This window comes from Oncorhynchus gorbuscha, linkage group LG02 (assembly GCF_021184085.1).
Source record: "Oncorhynchus gorbuscha isolate QuinsamMale2020 ecotype Even-year linkage group LG02, OgorEven_v1.0, whole genome shotgun sequence".
Lineage (NCBI taxonomy): Eukaryota > Metazoa > Chordata > Actinopteri > Salmoniformes > Salmonidae > Oncorhynchus > Oncorhynchus gorbuscha.
The window spans coordinates 93,888,025-93,909,975 of record NC_060174.1 but is presented as its reverse complement, the minus strand read 5'-3'; the positions used below and the strand labels follow the sequence as shown (position 1 = coordinate 93,909,975).

The 21,951-nt window shown below is 43.3% G+C and overlaps 1 protein-coding gene across 2 annotated transcripts in view; it reads right to left on the bottom strand.

Moving 5' to 3' along the window:
* The window catches only part of LOC123994917 (kin of IRRE-like protein 3), a 292,125-nt gene that overhangs the window by 7,891 nt on the left and 262,283 nt on the right, over positions 1–21,951 (bottom strand). Inside the window, exons 11-16 of one of the 2 annotated variants that reach the window (XM_046298038.1) lie at positions 11,519–11,717; positions 8,696–8,803; positions 3,750–3,833; positions 2,845–2,954; positions 2,366–2,455; positions 1,603–2,071 (exon numbers count right to left, since the gene is read on the bottom strand). In XM_046298038.1, the coding sequence (XP_046153994.1) occupies positions 1,952–2,071; positions 2,366–2,455; positions 2,845–2,954; positions 3,750–3,833; positions 8,696–8,803; positions 11,519–11,717 (711 nt within the window). In that variant the 3' untranslated portion in view covers positions 1,603–1,951. Of the gene's footprint in view, positions 1–1,602; positions 2,072–2,365; positions 2,456–2,844; positions 2,955–3,749; positions 3,834–8,695; positions 8,804–11,518; positions 11,718–21,951 lie in introns of those variants that run through there. The other variant, XM_046298029.1, reaches the window with a different exon arrangement.

Below are 21,951 nucleotides of genomic sequence, written 5' to 3'. Positions count from 1 at the left end.
CTGAGACTATCACAGTGCAGGTGCATTTATACGGAGACTTGATTACACACAGGTGGATTGTATTTATCATCATTAGTCATTTAGGTCAACATTGGATCATTCAGAGATCCTCACTGAACTTCTGGAGAGAGTTTGCTGCACTGAAAGTAAAGGGGCTGAATAATTTTGCACGCCCAATTTTTCAGTTTTTGATTTGTTAAAAAAGTTTGAAATATACAATAAATGTCGTTCTACTTCATGATTGTGTCCCACTTGTTGATTCTTCACAAAAATACAGTTTTATATCTTTATGTTTGAAGCCTGAAATGTGGCAAAAGGTCGCAAAGTTCAAGGGGGCCGAATACTTTCGTAAGGCACTGTATATATATATAATGTTCATTTTACCTCCAGGTGCCTCCAGAAGCTGTTCATGCCAATCAGATTAGATTGGTGCATCCCAATAATACATCATTTATCCTGAAGTGTACACTTGTTCACTACTTCCCACAAATCTGAAAGTATTGGATTGCTGAAGATATGGGCCAGTGAAAGTTTCCACCATATTTGATTTCAAATCAGTGAAGGGAAGTGAACAAGTGCACACTTTGGGAGGAAGGAGTGATAATTGGGGGACATAGCCAATCATTTCTCATGTTTGAATTGAAGAGATTTCCTCCAATTTAGACGTTCAATTTTAGAAACTCTAACGTGGTTGTAATGTCGTTCGTCTGTTGAATGAAGAGAGTCAGACCGAAATGCAGCGTGTAGGTTATTCATGACTTTAATGAAGGAATTGCGGTACATGAAATAACTGAAATACGAAAACAACAAACGGAACGTGAAACCTATTACAGCCTATCTGGTGAACACTACACAGAGACAGGAACAAACACCCACTGTCATGTATTGTCATGTTATGTCTTGTTCCTGTTCTTTCTCTTCACTTCGTTTCCCCCTGCTGGTCGTATTAGGTTACCTTCTCTTCCTTTCCTTCCCCCAGCTGTTCCTCATCTCCTCTAACTACCTCGTTTAGTCTCTCCCACCTGTTCCATTTTTCCCTCTGATTAGGTCTCTATTTCTCTCTCTGTTTCTGCGTCTGTCTTTGTCAGATTCTCGTTTGCTTCACCCTTGTCCCGTCCTGTCGTAATCTGCCTCTTCATCAGATGCTACGTGTGATCAGGTACCTCTGTCCTCTACAACCCGCGCCTACCCGGAGAGACCAGCAGTCTGTTGCCGCTAACCCTGCTATTCTCCTCTGCTGCTAGAAGGGGACTCTCTTGTAAAGATCAGAGGACTTTATGATTTATTTGTCGCCCTCTCTGCGGGTTGTCTATTCTGTCAATCGATACATCTGAAGAGGATATATGTCTTCCCTGTGTTTGGACATTAAAAGACTCTGTTTCTGTTAAACCGCTTTTGGGTCCTCACTCACCTGCATAACACCCACAAAATACAACGCGAACTCAGGCTACCTAAATACGGTTCCCAATCCGAGACAACGAGAATCACCTGACTCCAATTGAGAATCGCCTCAGGCAGCCAAGCCTAACTAGACACACCCCTAATCATACACAATCCCAATTAATACAAACCCCAATTCGAAACACAACATATAAACCCATGTCACACCCTGGCCTACCCAAACATATAACAAAAACACAAAATACAATGACCAAGGCGTGACAGTGGTTGCGGATGCCTAATGGAATTTAGAATGAATTAAGAACCACTCTACCTGCTTTTGACGTTTCTCCTCAATCCCTTTGAAATTCAATCACTCGTCCATTCTTTAATCTGCATATTTCTACTTTCAGTTATATATAATGAAAATTAAGGGTTATAAGCGGGAGAGTAGTCTATCTATAATAGGGAAAACAAAATATACACAACGAAGGATTTGCAGGTACTCCCTTCTACTCTACCTTGACTTGCTCATGGGTATCTTAATAGGCAGCCTTGTTTCATGCAACTCCTACTGGTTATTTTCAGAACACTCCAGTACTGTAGATCTAGAGAGATTCTCCTTAGAATAGATGTGGATTGTGACTGAAATAAGATTCCTTACATATGAGCAGAACATCAATAAGCCATTCTGTGTGGAAAAAGAAGAAGAAACAGAATAGGAGTACTAACTGAATAGAATACATGTTCCTCCTAGAACTAGAATACGGTGTACATTTTAAGACATTCCTGATGCTGTATAACTGCCCCATGTATGCCTGGCTCTGTGCCCACTTTAATGTGCTAGAGAAGAAACAGAATAGGAGTACTAACTGAATATAATATATGTTTTTCCTTGAACTGTAGTGCAGTGTACAGTGCACATTTTAGGACATCCCTACTAATGCTGTATCACTGCCTTGTGTATGCCTGGCTCTATGCCCACCTTAATGTGCTGGAACTCCTTCTCTTCCTCTTGTAGGACTTCCAGCTGCTTCAGCACAGACTCCTGTGCCTGGAAGTCCCCACGCTCAATCTGAGACACCAAGGGGGCAGATATGTCACTGAATGGCTGTTTGATATTCTTGTACTATCAGCGGTGTAGTGGAGGGTAAACGCATACAAACACTGTTTTTATTTGGTTAATAGCATTTACATGCATATTTACGTTAAATAAGCATGGTTGTCTGTTTTCAGGGTTAACCCACTTTTATTTTTTAATGCTACATCACTGAGTAAAATGCCATGTCTAAATTAGAGCTTTGGGTTACTGTGTTTGCAGTAAGTCTGTAGATAGATGTACTGTAGAATGAAAAATGTTCTTCAATGAACTGTTGATTAGAACATTTTCAATCAATTCAGATGTACTATCGATGGACTCGTAAATTACATGCGGAGAGGAGAGAAGAGTAGCGTTCAACTCACCATCATCTGCTTGATTGCTGTGTGCTCCTCTGTTTCCCGCGCTGAGTTGTGATCCTTGTGAACAATCTCCACCCGGATGTCGTTTTTTGCCAAACCCACTCCTTTGAGGTCTGTAGAGAGACAGGGAAACTGATTGGCACCACTGACAGAAGTCCTCTGGCACCGCATCATACTACATCCGAGCGGCTTTAAAAGCTGTGGCCCCTTAGATCTCTTGATGGGAGCTTGGAGAGTCCCTTAGCTCCACAGCCAGACCACAGACAGCATCAGCATCATAACATGTTCTTTGGTGGACTGGAACTATTCTACACTCCCACAGAAGTCACAACTCATTACAAAACTGGGTTCTGCTTTATTTGAAGTGCATCTTATGTAGGCTTCATAAGCACTGCAGAAATGGGTCACAAATAATCTATAACCATATTCCATGCTCTATAAAATATTGATAAATATGAACAAATACATTGGTGGGTATGTCACCCAGTTAAGCCACATTATGAATCTTTATAGAACATGATATAGGCTTAAAAATGAGCAACCCTTCAGTGCTAGGGCTATGTGTGCCAAAGAATACATTGAATACATGCATAATGCTTAACTCCTAACCATAAATACTCATGTGTGTAAATATTAACCACCGGCAGTTGACACAGGGTATGCCAGAAGCATTTATTAATGATTTGATTATAAGGTGTCATGTGCTGCTTATTTATGTGTTATGGACATTATATAGGGCACTGTATACCTGAGTGTCACTGAAATTGATGATAACTTTCATATACAATCATATCCTTATGTTGGCAGGATCTGTATTCATATTTCTGTAGCACTTATGCATGGCACTAGTGAAATACACTTTATCGACAGCCTATGATATGGTAAGATCATATAGAAGGGTTACTTACTCTCTGTTTTAATTTTGCTTGCCAGGTCTCTCTGGCGAGAGGAGATGGATACGGGTAAGGAGGACATGACGAGGTGAACGTCTTCTGTGGTAAACAACAACAACAACATGGTTAACAGCAGTCTACATTGACCGTATATATATATATATATATATATATACAGTGCCTTGCGAAAGTATTCGGCCCCCTTGAACTTTGCAACCTTTTGCCACATTTCAGGCTACAAACATAAAGATATAAAACTGTATTTTTTTTTTGTGAAGAATCACCAACAAGTGGGACACAATCATGAAGTGGAACGACATTTATTGGATATTTCAAACTTTTTTAACAAATCAAAAACTGAAAAATTGGGCGTGCAAAATTATTCAGCCCCTTTACTTTCAGTGCAGAAAACTCTCTCCAGAAGTTCAGTGAGGATCTCTGAATGATCCAATGTTGACCTAAATGACTAATGATGATAAATACAATCCACCTGTGTGTAATCAAGTCTCCATATAAATGCACCTGCACTGTGATAGTCTCAGAGGTCCGTTAAAAGAGCAGAGAGCATCATGAAGAACAAGGAACACACCAGGCAGGTCCGAGATACTGTTGTGAAGAAGTTGAAAGCCGGATTTGGATACAAAAAGATTTCCCAAGCTTTAAACATCCCAAGGAGCACTGTGCAAGCGATGATATTGAAATGGAAGGAGTATCAGACCACTGCAAATCTACCAAGACCTGGCCGTCCCTCTAAACTTTCAGCTCATACAAGGAGAAGACTGATCAGAGATGCAGCCAAGAGGCCCATGATCACTCTGGATGAACTGCAGAGATCTACAGCTGAGGTGGGAGACTCTGTCCATAGGAAAACAATCAGTCGTATATTGCACAAATCTGGCCTTTATGGAAGAGTGGCAAGAAGAAAGCAATTTCTTAAAGATATCCATAAAAAGTGTTGTTTAAAGTTTGCCACAAGCCACCTGGGAGACACACCAAAGATGTGGAAGAAGGTGCTCTGTTCAGATGAAACCAAAATTGAACTTTTTGGCAACAATTCAAAACGTTATGTTTGGCGTAAAAGCAACACCCTGAACACACCATCCCCACTGTCAAACATGGTGGTGGCAGCATCATGGTTTGGGCCTGCTTTTCTTCAGCAGGGACAGGGAAGATGGTTAAACTGGATGGGAAGATGGTCCTGTATTTGGCTCCATCCATTCTGGAAGAAAACCTGATGGAGTCTGCAAAAGACCTGAGACTGGGACGGAGATTTGTCTTCCAAACAAGACAATGATCCAAAACATAAAGCAAAATCTACAATGGAATGGTTCAAAAATAAACATATCCAGGTGTTAGAATGGCCAAGTCAAAGTCCAGACCTGAATCCAGTCGAGAATCTGTGGAAAGAACTGAAAACTGCTGTTCACAAATGCTCTCCATCCAACCTCACTGAGCTCGAGCTGTTTTGCAAGGAGGAATGGGAAAAAAATTCAGTCTCTTGATGTGCAAAACTGATAAGAGACATACCCCAAGCAACTTACAGCTGTAATCGCAGCAAAAGGTGGCGCTACAAAGTATTAACTTAAGGGGGCTGAATAATTTTGCACGCCCAATTTTTCAGTTTTTGATTTGTTAAAAAAGTTTGAAATATCCAATAAATGTCGTTCCACTTCATGATTGTGTCCCACTTGTTGTTGATTCTTCACAAAAAAATACAGTTTTATATCTTTATGTTTGAAGCCTGAAATGTGGCAAAAGGTCGCAAAGTTCAAGGGGGCTGAATACTTTCGCAAGGCACTGTATATATATATATATATATATATATATATATATATATATATATATATATATATATATATATATATATATATATATATATATATATATATATATATATATATATATATATATTTATATATATACGAGTGCTGTATCACTACACTCCAACAGCGGCGGTCAGTGCCGTTTAAGATGGGGAGGACAATTTTTTGGTTTTAATGAGCATGGCCTTATTTCTATTACAGCATATTGGATGACTGTCATTCCTATTCCATTCAACCAGTTCAATGTAACATGGATAGGTTTAGGCTACTACATGATCCTCAACTGTTCCCTATACTCATCATAAGGTTGCTATAACCTAGCCTATGAATGAAAGTTGGTTTAGTCATTAGTCCAACAGTTGCAAACAAGAGTTTCTATTGGACAGATTCAGGTGTGTTTATCCCCGTATTGTTCTGTTTAAGAAACATTTTTGAAAATAATTGGTGGAATGAATATATCCCCTGTAAATACAGTTCGCTTTCATAACAGGCACGTTGTTGTCACGCCTTGGTCATTGTATTTTGTGTTTTTGGTATATGTTTGGGTAGGCCAGGGTGTGACATGGGTTTATATGTTGTGTTTCGAATTGGGGTTTGTATTAATTGGGATTGTGTATGATTAGGGGTGTGTCTAGTTAGGCTTGGCTGCCTGAGGCGATTCTCAATTGGAGTCAGGTGATTCTCGTTGTCTCGGATTGGGAACCGTATTTAGGTAGCCTGAGTTCGCGTTGTATTTTGTGGGTGTTTGTTCCTGTCTCTGTGTAGTGTTCACCAGATAGGCTGTAATAGGTTTCACGTTCCGTTTGTTGTTTTTGTATTTATTCAGTTATTTCATGTACCGCGATTTATTTCATTAAAGTCATGAGTAACCTACACGCTGCATTTCGGTCTGACTCTCTTCATTCAACAGAGGAACGTAGTCACAGTTGTACTCCTTCTCACATCTATGCGCTCTCCTCCTCTCACCTTTGCCCCTTGTCGCTTGTGGATTTCAATGCACTGCATGTGACCAAGCGAAAAAACCTTTCCAAGCCAAACAATATCATAACTGCCACACACAGCCTACATTATTGTCACCATATTAGCTAAAGTAACGTCGTAGTCAACATAGCTAATATAACTAACATGTTAGTAAAGCTGCTACAATCATGCGGTGACATTACAGTGTACAGTCAGTAAGCAGTTTTGCACTTACATAAATTAGTAAAACCAAAAGTAAATTAGTAAAACCAAAAGCTTACCCTAACTTGGAAGAGTTCCAGTTTTGTGTTGGATAGTCATAGCCAGCTTGCTAACATAGCATCCCTCTGTTTTAGCAGGGTGTTTGAGTAGGCTAAACTAGCTAGATGAATTTACTAGTAAGTAAGGGCAACAGAAAGAGAAAACAAAAATGAAGAAATCTCTCTATCTCTCGCTCTCTCTCTTGGTTCTCCTTCATTTCAGAAGAAATTCATTTGTTCAAAACTGTTCACCTATTGTCTCTCTCTTTGAGTCAACTACTCACAACAATTTTTGCACTACAGTGCTATTTAGCTGTATTTTATTATTTCAGTACTAGAGTCATTCTCCGATCCTTTGATGGAAGCTAGCTGTCCTCCGGCTACACCATGGTGCTACCCTACACAGTGATGCTGAGACTACTGTAGACCTTTATTTCAAAGTAGAATGCTTCAATCAAATATTTGGTGAAGTGATTATATTTAGTATAGTTGTATCTAAAAAAAGGTAACTTTTTAAAGTTTTTCAACTTTTATTTTTCTGAAAATCACGAGGAGTATGGTCCTCCCCTTCCTCCTCTGAGGAGCCTTCACGGCACTCCACTGTGTAGGCTGTGTTTTATATCAGATAAGGATATTGCTTTAAAGGAGAAGTTTGCCTTTTTACAACCACATCTCTAGTTGTAATGTAAATGGCATGTTATGGAAGGGTACACACACCTTTTTTGTGATTTCACTTTTTTTGTTTTACAGTACTGTACCCCAAACAGCAAATCACCTTCTCATCATTGTTGTGTAGTATGGGGTCCTGAAAAAACACGAACAAATGCTCCAAAAACACCCAAATACATTATTTTAGAAATGTCAAAGCTCTCAGTATAGTGAGGCAGGTCTTCCTATGTTCTATACATGAAAATGTGTCATTACAAACTTTATCCGCAATGTTATATTCCCTTTTGCACGACTCGAGACGTTTCCCCTATCCAGCTGTTCCATTCTCTGTGTAGCCTGCTGCTACATGCAGGTGCCAAAATAAAGAAAATAGGGTGTTGTGCCACCACAAATGCGTCTTTGGCATAGTGTCTGGAACTTCATGTGTGGAAGAACCGCATCCTTTATACTTATACTATATCCTTTATGTACTCAAGTGTTTCCTTTATTTTAGCAGTTCTTTAAAGATTGGACAGAGAGGTATAGCCCGAGCCGCTACAAAATGGAATATAACGCTGCGGATAAAGTTTGGAATGACACAATTTCATGTGTACAACATCTAAAGACCTGCATCACTATGATGAGAGCTTTCTTAAATTATGTATTTGGGTGTTTTAGGAGCCATGTTTTTTCGGGCCACAATACTACATAATGTGGATGAGGAAGTGATTTGCTGTTTGGGGTAAGTTTCTCAAAAACGTGAAATCACAAAATGGTGACTGGACCCTTCTATAACATGCCATTGACACAAAAAAAATGTGGTTGTAATTTTTTTTAAATTCTCCTTTAAGGCACTAGCTCCCATCTAATGGGACATGTATACAATTGTGTGACAGACAGTGTCAAGCAAGAAATACTATGTTAGAATCTAGCTGCAGATAACTTTGAGCTTTCTCGGTCCTAAAATGGGCAATATATAGTATATATGATTTAAAGAGAGGAATAAATATACAAGTACCATAGTTTCAGGTTTAGATTTTTGTCCCATAAAATGTGTCCTGTCAAAGGATTTGACATATGTTCTTTACAGTGATGAGTTGATATCCTAAAACCATTAAGCTTAACATTCCAATGCAAATCATTCGAAGCACTACAGAGCATTTTGATCTGCACAGATTGTACATGAAAGAACAACACCATTTGATTGTGAAACCAAGGGTGTCGAACACTTTGGCTGTCCCAGAAAGGATATGTTTGAAAATGCACTTACTCCTCTGGAAGCGGGCACAGCAGAAGGCACCCAATGTGCCCATGAGGACAATGAGGGCGAGGAATGCCCCCACAGCCACTCCTATGATGACAGCCAATCGGAGGGACTCTGAGAAGACATGGAGAAAAGACATTGGTACGATGGCCATATTAGGAGTCCTGATGAGACTGTGACTGTCCTGATACAGGCATCGTGCAGAGGTGGTTTCGTCATGCAGTTGAACTCGGGTAGGCCTACATCATGTGATATACACCAAGGCTAACACTTACTGTATGTTGAACTGTGTCCTTGCTAATGCAAAGGTGAACACAACTGGTGAATGGGAAATAGTGAAAACCTTTTACAGTACCATTTACAGCACGGACAATCTTGACACCCATTATTTACATTTACTTCAAATGGCTGAGAGGTTTACAGCTTTGTAACAAATGGTGTCATAAATGTTGTGAAACAGGTTCATAGGCTGTAGGGGTTGATTTTTTAAACTGAACTGTCTCAAAGATGAGTGTATAACCCTGTGGCTAGTCAATGTCTAGTTAATTCATTCAAGAGCATAGTTGACATTAGTAAGATCTTCCATTTAAATTCATTGCTACAGAATTGGCATTTCGACGATCCCTTTGAAAACAGATCGTTTGGAGCTTTGTAAGGGATAAACCTAATAGATAAAAGGAGGAAATTAATGAAAAAAATCATCTCAGGTCAAATAAATATTTCAAAGAAATCATGTTAAGCTGTAACCAATTGAGACGTTGTAAATTAGATTACAAATTGGAGTTCGGAATACGTCTAAATGCCATTACAGGATTTCACAGATTGAAATTGTTGACATTTACCCAAGTAAAAGGCTTATCATGGAGCCATTGCCCTCATGCATGAAGTAATCATGGCAATATCCTTAATCTCTCCCAGGCTCTTACAACTCTTTTTCTATTACTTTAATTTGCCCACTTTCTCTCAAACCCCAAATCTCTGTCTCATACACATACTCTCTCACACCTATCCACCTACATGTACACACACAGACCACACTGGTGGTATAACAAACACAGCTGTTCACTGCATAAACATTCTAAGAACATAAAAAAGGTATGACATACAACATCTTTAACACTACCACAACAGTTGTTTAAAAAAATGTACCACATGGTACAATATGCCCACAGTTTTTCAGTAAAAAAATGTCCAGTGTCTGGGATCATGTACACTACATGGCCAAAAGTATGTGGTTGTCGAACATCACATTCCAAATTCATGAGTGTTAATATGGATTTAGCACCCCCGTTGCTGCTATAACAGCCTCTACTTTTCTGGGAAGGCCATGAAGCCGACTCAGCGCATCTGGTCTCCAGAGCGTCTCCTCGGGCCGGGGTACATGGCACCAGCCCTGCGCATGGTGTCCCCGGTTCACCAGCACAGCCAATGCGGACGATTCCTGGCTACGGGGAGCATCCAGCCAGGTAGGGTTGGGCAGGCTCGGTGCTCGAGACCTCCAGTGCGCCTCCACGGTCCGGTCTATCCGGTGCCTCCTCCATACACCAGGTCTCTGGTGACTGCCCCCCCCCGCACCAAGCTGTCTCTCTGTCTCCTCCCTACAGGTGCTCCCGCCTGTCCAGCGCTGACAGGTGACAGGTGGATTAACAAAAGGCTAAGCTGTGTTTTCCTATATTGCACTTGTGATTTCATAAATATAAATATTTATAGCAATATTTATTGTATGTAGCGCTATGCTATTCAGCGGTTGTTGATGACACTTATCCCGATAGGGGGATTGCAGCCATAACAAGTTAAATAAAATAAATAAATAAATTAATTGCGCATGGTGATCTTAGGCTTGTATGCGGCTGCTCTGCCACGAAAACCCATTTCATGAAGGTCCCGACGAACAGTTCTTGGTAGTGAATATTGCAACAGAGGACAGACAATTTTTACTTTTTGTGCTTTTCAGCACTCGGTGGTCCCATTCTGAGATCTTGTGTGGCCTACCACTTCGCGGCTGAGCCATTGCTGCTCCTAGACATTTCCAGGTGACAATAACAGCACTAACAGTTGATCGGGGCAGCTAGAGCAGGGCAGAAATTTGATTAACTGACTTGTTGGAAAGGTGGCATCCTATGATGGTGCCATGTTGAAAGTCACTGAGCTCTTCAATACGGGCCAATCTACTGCCAATTTTTGTATATGGAAATTGCATGGCTGTGTGCTAGATCGTATTATCATTAAAATAAAATCCCCCCAAAATTCTGTCAGTTTAATGTAGAGATATCTCTTTTGCATTGGATGACTCTCAATCCACAGCATCTGCCGATCTCGCACATTCGCATCTGCGATGAAGGGTGACAGAGCTAGAGTGTTATTTGTCAGACCATGAGACATCACAAAAATCTGTATTCTCAGAAAATGATCTGTAGCGTCCGAACGATTTGGCCTGCAAACTATTATAGAAAGATGAGACTCTCACGAACTGTTCTCTGTTTTGTTCTATGACCCCCACAAGCATCTTGGAACTCTTCTGAAGTTGATACAGCCAATCTGCCATCTTCTGTCTGTAGCATCCGAACAGTTTGGGCTACACACTAATATGACCCCTCTGTGGGAAGGTGGACTCTCACAAATACGTACATTGTAGTTGTTTTGCTTTAGGGGACCCACAGGCCTCACAATACTTTTCTGAAGGTCCCCGGTACCAGAGCCCCAGCTTAGACAGGGCTTAAATTGTAATGGGTTCAAAAACAAAAAAATACTTTAACTATGAAATTCTGAAAAAAAATGTATAAAATTCCACACAAGAGACTACTAGAGGTACAACGGGAGTTGGTGTACCTTGTTCCTTCAGTCGAATTATCTCTGTGTCGGACCCAAAACTGTTCCAGGCGGTGCAGTTATAGATTGTCTGGAAGTCAGCAGGGACGATGTTACTCATGGTGAGGGTGGAGATGACCCCCTCCTCAGTGCTCACTGTCTCCACTGTGTATCGGCCAGACGTCCCCGACTCCAAGACTGTCTCTTTCCACGACCAGGCCTGTGGCAGACAATGCAATGACAATGACAATTATACGTTACAGTATAGACGGTACACAAGCACACATTAACACAGCCACATATGCTCGACACACACACACACACACACACACACACACACACACACACACACACACACACACACACACACACACACACACACACACACACACACACACACACACACACACACACACACACACACACACACACACACACACACACACACTCTACCAACTGTAGCTCAGTTGGTAGAGCATGGCGCTTGTAACGCCAGGGTAGTGGGTTCGATCCCCGGGACCACCCATACGTAGAATGTATGCACACATGACTGTAAGTCGCTTTGGATAAAAGCGTCTGCTAAATGGCATATATACTATATATATACACACACACACACACACACACACCAGAAACCAACCAACCTGCCAACACTATTGGGGCATTAAAGATAAAGGGCATAATCCTCCTTTGGGATGGTTAAATGCCTGTCAATATACTATCTGCATACAAAGTCAGGTGTTACGTCCTAATTGGGACACTATTTCCTATATAGTGCTCTAATTTTGACCATAGGTATTGGTCTAAAGTAGTATACTGCATAGGGAGTAGGGTGCCATTAGGAACACAGTGATCACACCAATGACTCATCTGATTGCTTCAATTTGGGCCACTAAGCCTCTGCTAGTTTGACAGGGTGACATCTGTAAGCCCTCCGTGTCCTGGAGAGAGCCACATAGAGAGCCACATAGAGGGCGGCAGCCCTCCGTGTCCTGGAGAGAGCCACATAGAGAGCCACATAGAGGGCGGCAGCCCTCCCTGTCCTGGAGAGAGCCACATAGAGACTTGAATTCGATAAATAAACAATAAATAATAAATAATAAAATGTTTGTTATTTTACACTTCACTAAATGTTCTTTCTCAACAACTAGGCTAAACTAAACACCTGAACGTTTGTGGTGTGTGTGTGTGTGTGTGTGTGTGTGTGTGTGTGTGTGTGTGTGTGTGTGTGTGTGTGTGTGTGTGTGTGTGTGTGTGTGTGTGTGTGTGTGTGTGTGTGTGTGTGTGTGTGTGTGTGTGTGTGTGTGTGTGTGTGTGTGTGTGTGCGTGCGTGCATGTCTGTGCGTGTCTCTGTGTGTGAATGTTCGACTTAATCAGAGTCACAGCTGTGACAATTGTCATGATGTTGGCCTGGGGTATAGGTTTATGACAGTCATAAATACCTCTTCCCCCCTTTTTCCTCTCTCTACCCTACTGAGGTTACATTTGCAAAACCCTTGGTTAACATAGAGATTCTGGGAACATCAGTAGGTGGGGGGAATTGAACTATATTGTGGTAATCCGAACAACTGAACTTATGCGGTGGTACTGAATATAATGTCAGTTCGGTTGTCATCTGAGAAATTCTCATCAATGATAAGGCGACATAAAATCTATCGGATTCGTATGGAATTGTTGTTCAATTTAACTGCTTGAATATGAAATGATTTGTAATGGGATGAAATGTGATATTAGCTTCTAAAATATGAGATGTGGGTTTTCATAGGATAGGGCTCTGCTCAATCAGTGGCCCGCCCTATAAAGGAACATGGGCTATAAAACTTTTCAAACACACCCTCCTCTCCCTTCCTATATAAAGTCTTGACATCAACATAACTTCCTGTTCCGGGGATGTAGGACGACGGTCCTATGTCAGAATGGTTCAGATAATAACTACAGAACAAAGCCAACATCAGTGTGAGCTTTGGTTGCGAATGGTATGAACTTTGAACTCTTATTCACTACAGAAGTGATACCTCCTAGCCATTGAATTAGCAACAGCAGATGCAAACGCAGGTTAGGAAGGAACAGACAGAGTATCCCATCTACCACACAACGACGTTACTACAACTTATCCAATTGACCACCAGAGACATTCTTCAACGGACTCGGTTTGGCAACACAGCCTTCCATCTACCACCAACCTACTGAAGCGCAGCTCAGAGTAAATATTTATTGCATTTTCCTTTTCCAAATGGGCGGTAATTTAGAATGCATAAGATACTGTATTTACGATAGCCCAGCTCCTTCCCTTTGTTCCTCAGTATTCCCGCTCCTTCATTAAACCCAGCCCCTTTTCCTTTGTGTAAAAAGCTGTCATATCTGTTCCGCCCTCAAGGGACGTTTTCCTTTATGACGTAATGTGTAATCAAGTTATGATTAATTGTGTGTATGTGTAATTCTGTGTGATTAGTTAGGTATTTAGTAATTAAATAATTAAACCCAAATTTGTATTGCTGATTCAACTTGTTAGCCAGGGTTCGTGCAGATAAAATAATTTACAACTTTCAGATGAGACTGAATTAAGACGACGATTGAAATTGACTGCTATTGATGTAAAATATTACTAGGTCTTTAAGAGTTTATTCAGAAGATAACAGCTCTATAAATAGTATTTTGTGGTGCCTGACTCTCTAGTTAATTACATTTACATGATTAGCTCAATCAGGTAATATTAATTACGGATCAATTATTTTATAGAATAGCATGTTGTATCACTCAATCCGGCATAGCCAAAGACACGACACAGTGTTATGGCTGTCTTGGGGTACAGGCTTGGTGGGCCCATAATTTGCATTCCCAGCACTCATCCCAGACCTCCTTGGACTTGGAATTGTTAAAGTGCTCCATTCACACAATGCAGAAGTTTACCTCGTTGAAGGAATCTGAATCTTCTGCTTCAATATGCTTTGTTTTGGCTTTTTTCTTAGGCAGGACAGTTTTTTGTTGTTGTTGTTCAATGTGGTTTGTCTTGGCTTGCTTCTTTCCAGCTGCTTTTTTATGCAGGGCAATTGTTTAAGCCTTCTGAGTGCTTGACTTTTTATGCTCTGCTTCCAGTGCCTGCTTGATGGGTGTATTCTCCAAAATCTCAGTTTTTCTCCTCTTCCTACCCCTTGTTGTAATTTTCCTAGGCCCTGCTTTTGGGAAGGGGTGTACATCAACTGGGTTGATATCAGAAGAGTAATCAGGTGTTTCCCAGCCACAGCCTGAGACATGTGGAGAGGTGCCCTGTGAAGCGACTGGAGAGGTGGCCTGGAAGGCGGTTGGAAAGGGGGCCTGGATAGCAGTGGTCACAGTGGCCTGAGATGTGACTGAATAGGTAACCTGGGTGAAAGCTGGACTGGTGGCCTGGAAGGCAGCTGGAGAGGTGGCCTGGAAAGCAGCTAGAGAGGTGACCGGGGAGGCAGCTGGCAAGGACAGTGTGTCAGCTGGAGTACAACGATCAGTGGCAAGTGAGGGTGCAAAGTCACATTCCTGAAATATATCAGTTGTATGGCCAAATGCACCTGAACACAGCCTGTACATTGTTGGGTGTTGTGGCACCTGGAAGTGCTGTTTTGACAAGGCCTGGAATGTCATATATATAGTCATGGTCTTTCCGGGGTTCATCCGATCCAGGCATCCCTGGCAGAATTCACCATTTTCTTCAATGCCCCGTACACACTCCTGTCCAGGGACTGGAGCTTGTGTGAGCAGTGTGGGGGGAAGAAAGCAAGACTATGCCAGAACTAAGATTGCAAAGACGGAGATGGCAGCATCGCCGTGAATAGCTCTTAGACAACTTTGCAGTATTTTGTTATTTGATGTACTATTTTTTACATCAGGAAATATTTTGTGTCATTGCATACAGCCGGGAAGAACTATTGGATATTAGAGTGGCGGTAACTCACCAGAACTACCAGCATTACGACCAGGAATATGGCTTCCCTGGAGCAGTTCCTTTGTTCACTCTCCCCAGAGCAATTGAACTTATCCAGAGGCTGACCCAAAACATCGCAGGCGGAGGAGAGGCACTCGAGGCAGCCTGCTGGTTCGACTTAGGCGGCATGCACACCACCCACCACTTCAGAGTATATTACTTGCTTCTAACTCAAGGCCATCAGACTGTTAAACAGCCATCACTAACACATTAGAGGCTGTTCCCTATAGGCATAGACTAGGAATCACTTGCAACTTAAGGAATGGAACACTAGTCACTTTAATAATGTTTACTTATCTGGCATTACTCATCTCATATGTACATACTGTATTCTATACTATTCTACGGTATCTTAGTCACTTAATAATGTTTACATATCTTGCATTACTCATCTCATATGTATATACTGTATTCTATACTATTTTACGGTATTTTAGTCACTTAATAAGGTTTATACATATCTTGTATTACTCATCTCATATGTATATACTGTATTCTATACTATTCTACGGTATTTTAGTCACTTAATAATGTTTACATATCTTGCATTACTCATCTCATATGTATATACTGTATTCTATACTATTCTACGGTATGTTAGTCACTTAATCATGTTTACATATCTTGCATTACTCATCTCATATGTATATACTGTATTCTATACTATTCTACGGTATTTTAGTCACTTAATGTTTACATATCTGGCATTACTCATCTCATGTGTATAAACTGTTGTCTTTGCTATTCTACTGTATCTTAATCCGATCCACTCGGTAATCACTCGTCCATATGTACAGTATATCACAAAAGTGAGTACACCCCTCACATTTTTGTAAATATTTGAGTATATCTTTTTATGTGACAATACTGAAGAAATGACACTTTGCTACAATGTGAAGTAGTGAGTGCACAGCTTGTATAACAGTGTACATGTGCTGTCCCCTCAAAATAACTCAACACACAGACAATAATGTCTAAACCGCTGGCAACAAAAGTGAGTACACCCCTAAGTGAAAATGTCCAAATTGGACCCAAAGTGTCAATATTTTGCGTGGCCACCATCATTTTCCAGCACTGCCTTAACCCTCTTGGGCATGGAGTTCACCAGAGCTTCACAGGTTGCCACTGGAGTCCTCTTCCACTCCTCCATGACGACATCACGGAGCTGGTGGATGTTAGAGACCTTGCACTCCTCCACCTTCCGTATGAGGATTCCCCACAGATGCTCAATAGTGTTTAGGTCTAGAGACATGCTTGGCCAGTCCATCTCCTTTACCCTCAGCTTCCTTAGCAGGGCAGTGGTCATCTTGGAGGTGTGTTTGGGGTCATTATCATGTTGGAATACTGCCCTGCGGCACAGTCTTCCGAAGGGGATCATGCTCTGCTTCAGTATGTCACAGTACATGTTGGAATTCATGGTTCCCTCAATGAACTGTAGCTCCCCATTGCCGGCAGCACTCATGCAGCCCCAGACCATAACACTCCCACCACCATGCTTGACTGTAGGCAAGACACACTTGTCTTTGTACTCCTCACCTGGTTGCCGCCACACACGCTTGACACCATCTGAACCAAATAAGTTTATCTTGGTCTCATCAGACCACAGGACATGGTTCCAGTAATCCATGTCCTCAGTCTGCTTGTCTTCAGCAAACTGTTTGCGGGCTTTCTTGTGCATCATATTTAGAAGATTCTTCCTTCTGGGACGACAGACATGCAGACCAATTTGATGCAGTGTACGGCGTATCGTCTGACCACTGACAGGCTGACCCCCCACCCCTTCAACCTCTGCAGCAATGCTGGCAGCACTCATACGTCTATTTCCCAAAGACAACCTCTGGATATGACGCTGAGCACGTGCACTCAACTTCTTTGGTCGATCATGGCGAGGCCTGTTCTGAGTGGAACCTGTCCAGTTAAACCCCTGTATGGTCTTGTCCACCGTGCTGCAACTCAGTTTCAGGGTCTTGGCAATCTTCTTATAGCCCAGCCCATCTTTATGTAGAGCAACAATTCTTTTTTTCAGATACTCAGAGAGTTCTTTGCCATAAGGTGCCATGTTGAACTTCCAGTGACCAGTCAGTATGAGGGAGTGTGAGAGCGATGACATCAAATGTAACACACCTGCTCCCCATTCACACCTGAGACCTTGTAACACTAACGAGTCACATGACACCGGGGAGGGAAAATGGCTAATTGGGCCCAATTTGGACATTTTCCCTTAGGGGTGTACTCACTTTTGATGCCAGCGGTTTAGACATTAATGGCTGTGTGTTGAGTTATTTTGAGGGGACAGCACATGTACACTGTTATACAAGCTGTATACTCACGACTTTACATTGTAGCAAAGTGTCATTTCTTCAGTGTTGTTACATGAAAAGATATACTCAAATATTTACAAAAATGTGAGGGATGTACTAACTATTGTGACATGCTGTATATAGTCTTAATTCATTCATACTTAGATTTGGGTGCATTGGGTACATGTTGTGTTATTTGTTAGATATTACTGCACTGTCAGAGCTAGAAGCACAAACATTTTGCGACCCCTGCTATTTGTATTTTTATTTAACTAGGAAAGTCAGTTAAGAACAACTTCTTATTTTCAATGACATCCTAGGATGCCTGTTCAGGGGCAGAATGACAGATTTGCACCTTGTCAGCTTGAGGATTTGAACGCTCTAACGATTAGGCTACCCTGCCGCCCCAATAACATCTGCTAATCACGTGTATGTGACCAATAACATTTTATTTTATTTGAGAGCCTACAGAAATCAAAGGTAGACCGGTGAGCTGGGGTTGTCAAGGAGAAGGAACACCTTTTTTCATTCTCCTGCATCCATCCGGATCCGTTTCCACTTCTAACACATCCGATACAACGTGGTTGTGGTATCCTTCCCGTACAACGTGGTCGTGGTATCTTTTGCGTGGGAACACTTGGGGGGAGTTTCCTATTGCATTTATAGCACATGTCATTGACACTAGCGTACCCTTTCTGCTGAGGTGATTGCGCCAACCTGTTTGGTGGCACGTTTCACGACTATTCTATCAGGTGTTTGTACAGTGATTATACTCGGACAACTTGTTTCCTGTGTCCACTAAAGTAGCCTACGTGAGGAAGCTCTCTGGACCACTTCTCCAGTAGCTACTTTCTCACTTTTCAGAATCTGTACAGCGACACATGACATATGTCATACTTTGCAACAGATCTAATGGACATCCCCTGCTCTGCTACATCATTTGACGCTCTTTTCAAAGTGCGGAAAGGTACTCTCCTGTCTGTGTTTCTTTTCCATGATCTAGGCATGCTGAAAGTTAAAGAAAACTTTCAGTTTTAATTGGGTTAGTTGTAACATTTTCTCACAAATTGGAACTACAAAGCAGTTGATGGCATCACAAAAAACACATTTGGTCAAAATAATTACTTTATTACTTCAAAATCAGATTTATGTCAATAGAATCTGCAGAGTTTATCACAGGGACATGCTTTTTCACATGAGGGTTTAGGATGAAACTGAGCATGTGCACAGCGAATCACATGATTCTACCTCGCTTCTGTGTTACAACTATCTTAGGGGTGACAGGGTAGCCTAGCGGTTAGAGCGGTGGACTAGTAACCGGAAGGTTGCAAGTTCAAACCCGCAAACTGACAAGGTATCTGTTGTTCTGCCCCTGAACAGGCAGTTAACCCACTGTTCCTAGGCCGTCATTGAAAATAGGAATTTGTTCTTAACTGACTTGCCTAGTTAAATAAAGGTATATATTTTTTTAATGCAGATGTGGTAAATCTACATTCCATCTAATCCTAGAATAATTGCTAGCATTTCATCATTCCATCCCCGTACCTGTCACGCCCTGGCCATAGAGAGTATTTTAGTCTCTATTTTGGTTAGGCCAGGGTGTGACTAGGGTGGACATTCCAGTTTCTTTATTTATATGTTATGGCCAGGTATGGTTCTCAATCAGGGACAGCTGTCTATCGTTGTCTCTGATTGGGAATCATACTTAGGCAGCCTTTTTCCCACCTGTGTTTTGTGGGTAGTTGTTTTCTGTGTAGTTTATGCACCTTACAGAACTGTTTCAGTTTTCCCTCTTGTTTATTTTGTTAGAGTGTTTTGTGATCAAATAAAATCAAGAACACTTACCACGCTACGCTTTGGTCCGATCCTCATTACGACGAGAGTTGTGACAGTACTATTTATTCCAATATTTTCAGACATTTCTGTTTCATGTTTGATATACATTTTCAGTTACCATTTCTTACAGCCATGACAGAACTACCCACCACCAAAGGACCAAGCAGCGTGGCCAGGAGGAGCAGGGATCCTGGGCCCGGGAGAAGAGGGAGTGGAGGACCTCATGGACATGAGAGGAGGTTATGGCAGGGGACAATAGCCTGCCATGGAAACAGGCGGAAACAGCAAGGGATGAATGATGGCGATACCAGGAGTCACGGCAACGAGTCAAGCACGAGAGGCAGGTCAAAAGAAATTGGGGGGGAGGGGGCACACGGGGAGTGTGGCAGAGTCAGCGTTCACAGCCCGGTGCGCTACATTCCAGCTCCCCGCGCTGGACGGGCTAGAGTGGGCAACCAGCCAGGACGGATGGTGTCGGCTCAGCGCGCCTGGCCTCCAGTGTGTCTCTTCGGCCCAGGATATCCTGAGCCGGCTCTGCGCACTGTGTCTCCAGTGCGTCTGCACAGCCCAGCGCGTCCTGTGCCAGCACCCCGCATTTGCTGGGCGAAAGTAACCATCCAGCCAGGATGGGTTGTGCCGGCTCTACGCTCAATACCTCCAGTGTGCCTTCACGGCTCAGTGTATCCGGTGCCTGCTCCAAGAACCAAGCCTCTAGTATGTCTCCCCAGCCTGGTGAGTCCTGTGCCTGCTCCCAGAACCAGGCCTCCTGTATGTCTCCCCAGCCTGGTGAGTTCTGTGCCTGCTCCCAGAACCAGGCCTCCTGTATGTCTCCCCAGCCTGGTAAGCCCTGTGGCAGCTCCATGCACCAGGCTGCCTATACATCTCCTCACTCCAGTGATGATCCATGGCACGAAGCGTCCAGTGATGATCCATGGCACGAAGCCTCCAGCATTGATCCCCAGTCCGGGGCCTGCAGTTAGGGTCCCCAGTCCGGGGCCTGCAGCAAGGGTCCCCAGTCCGGGGCCTGCAGCGAGGGTCCCCAGTCCGGGGCCTGCAACGAGGGTCCCCAGTCCAGGGCCTGCAGCGAGGGTCCCCAGTCCAGGGCCTGCAGCGAGGGTCCCCAGTCCAGATGCGCCACCAAAGTGGGGGGAGCCAGTGGTGGAGTGGGGTCTGTGTCCCGCACTGGAGCCGCCACCGGTTCTCCCTCTTGTTTATTTTGCTCGAGTGTTTTGTGATCAAATAAAATCATGAACACTTACCACGCTGCGCTTTGGTCCGATCCTCATTACGACGAGAGTTGTGACAGTACTATTTATTCCAATATTTTCAGACATTTCTGTTTCATGTTTGATATACATTTTCAGTTACCATTTCTTACAGCCATGACAGAACTACCCACCACCAAAGGACCAAGCAGCGTGGCCAGGAGGAGCAGGGATCCTGGGCCCGGGAGAAGAGGGAGTGGAGGACCTCATGGACATGAGAGGAGGTTATGGCAGGGGACAATAGCCTGCCATGGAAACAGGCGGAAACAGCAAGGGATGAATGATGGCGATACCAGGAGTCACGGCAACGAGTCAAGCACGAGAGGCAGGTCAAAAGAAATTGGGGGGAGGGGGGGCACACGGGGAGTGTGGCAGAGTCAGCGTTCACAGCCCGGTGCGCTACATTCCAGCTCCCCGCGGACGGGCTAGAGTGGGCAACCAGCCAGGACGGATGGTGTCGGCTCAGCGCGCCTGGCCTCCAGTGTGTCTCTTCGGCCCAGGATATCCTGAGCCGGCTCTGCGCACTGTGTCTCCAGTGCGTCTGCACAGCCCAGCGCGTCCTGTGCCAGCACCCCGCATTTGCTGGGCGAAAGTAACCATCCAGCCAGGATGGGTTGTGCCGGCTCTACGCTCAATACCTCCAGTGTGCCTTCACGGCTCAGTGTATCCGGTGCCTGCTCCAAGAACCAAGCCTCTAGTATGTCTCCCCAGCCTGGTGAGTCCTGTGCCTGCTCCCAGAACCAGGCCTCCTGTATGTCTCCCCAGCCTGGTGAGTTCTGTGCCTGCTCCCAGAACCAGGCCTCCTGTATGTCTCCCCAGCCTGGTAAGCCCTGTGGCAGCTCCATGCACCAGGCTGCCTATACATCTCCTCACTCCAGTGATGATCCATGGCACGAAGCGTCCAGTGATGATCCATGGCACGATGCCTCCAGGGATGATTCATGGCACAAAGCCTCCAGTGATTATCCATGGCTCGGGGCCTGCAGTGAGGATCCATGGCACGAAGCCTCCAGCATTGATCCCCAGTCCGGGGCCTGCAGTTAGGGTCCCCAGTCCGGGGCCTGCAGCAAGGGTCCCCAGTCCGGGGCCTGCAGC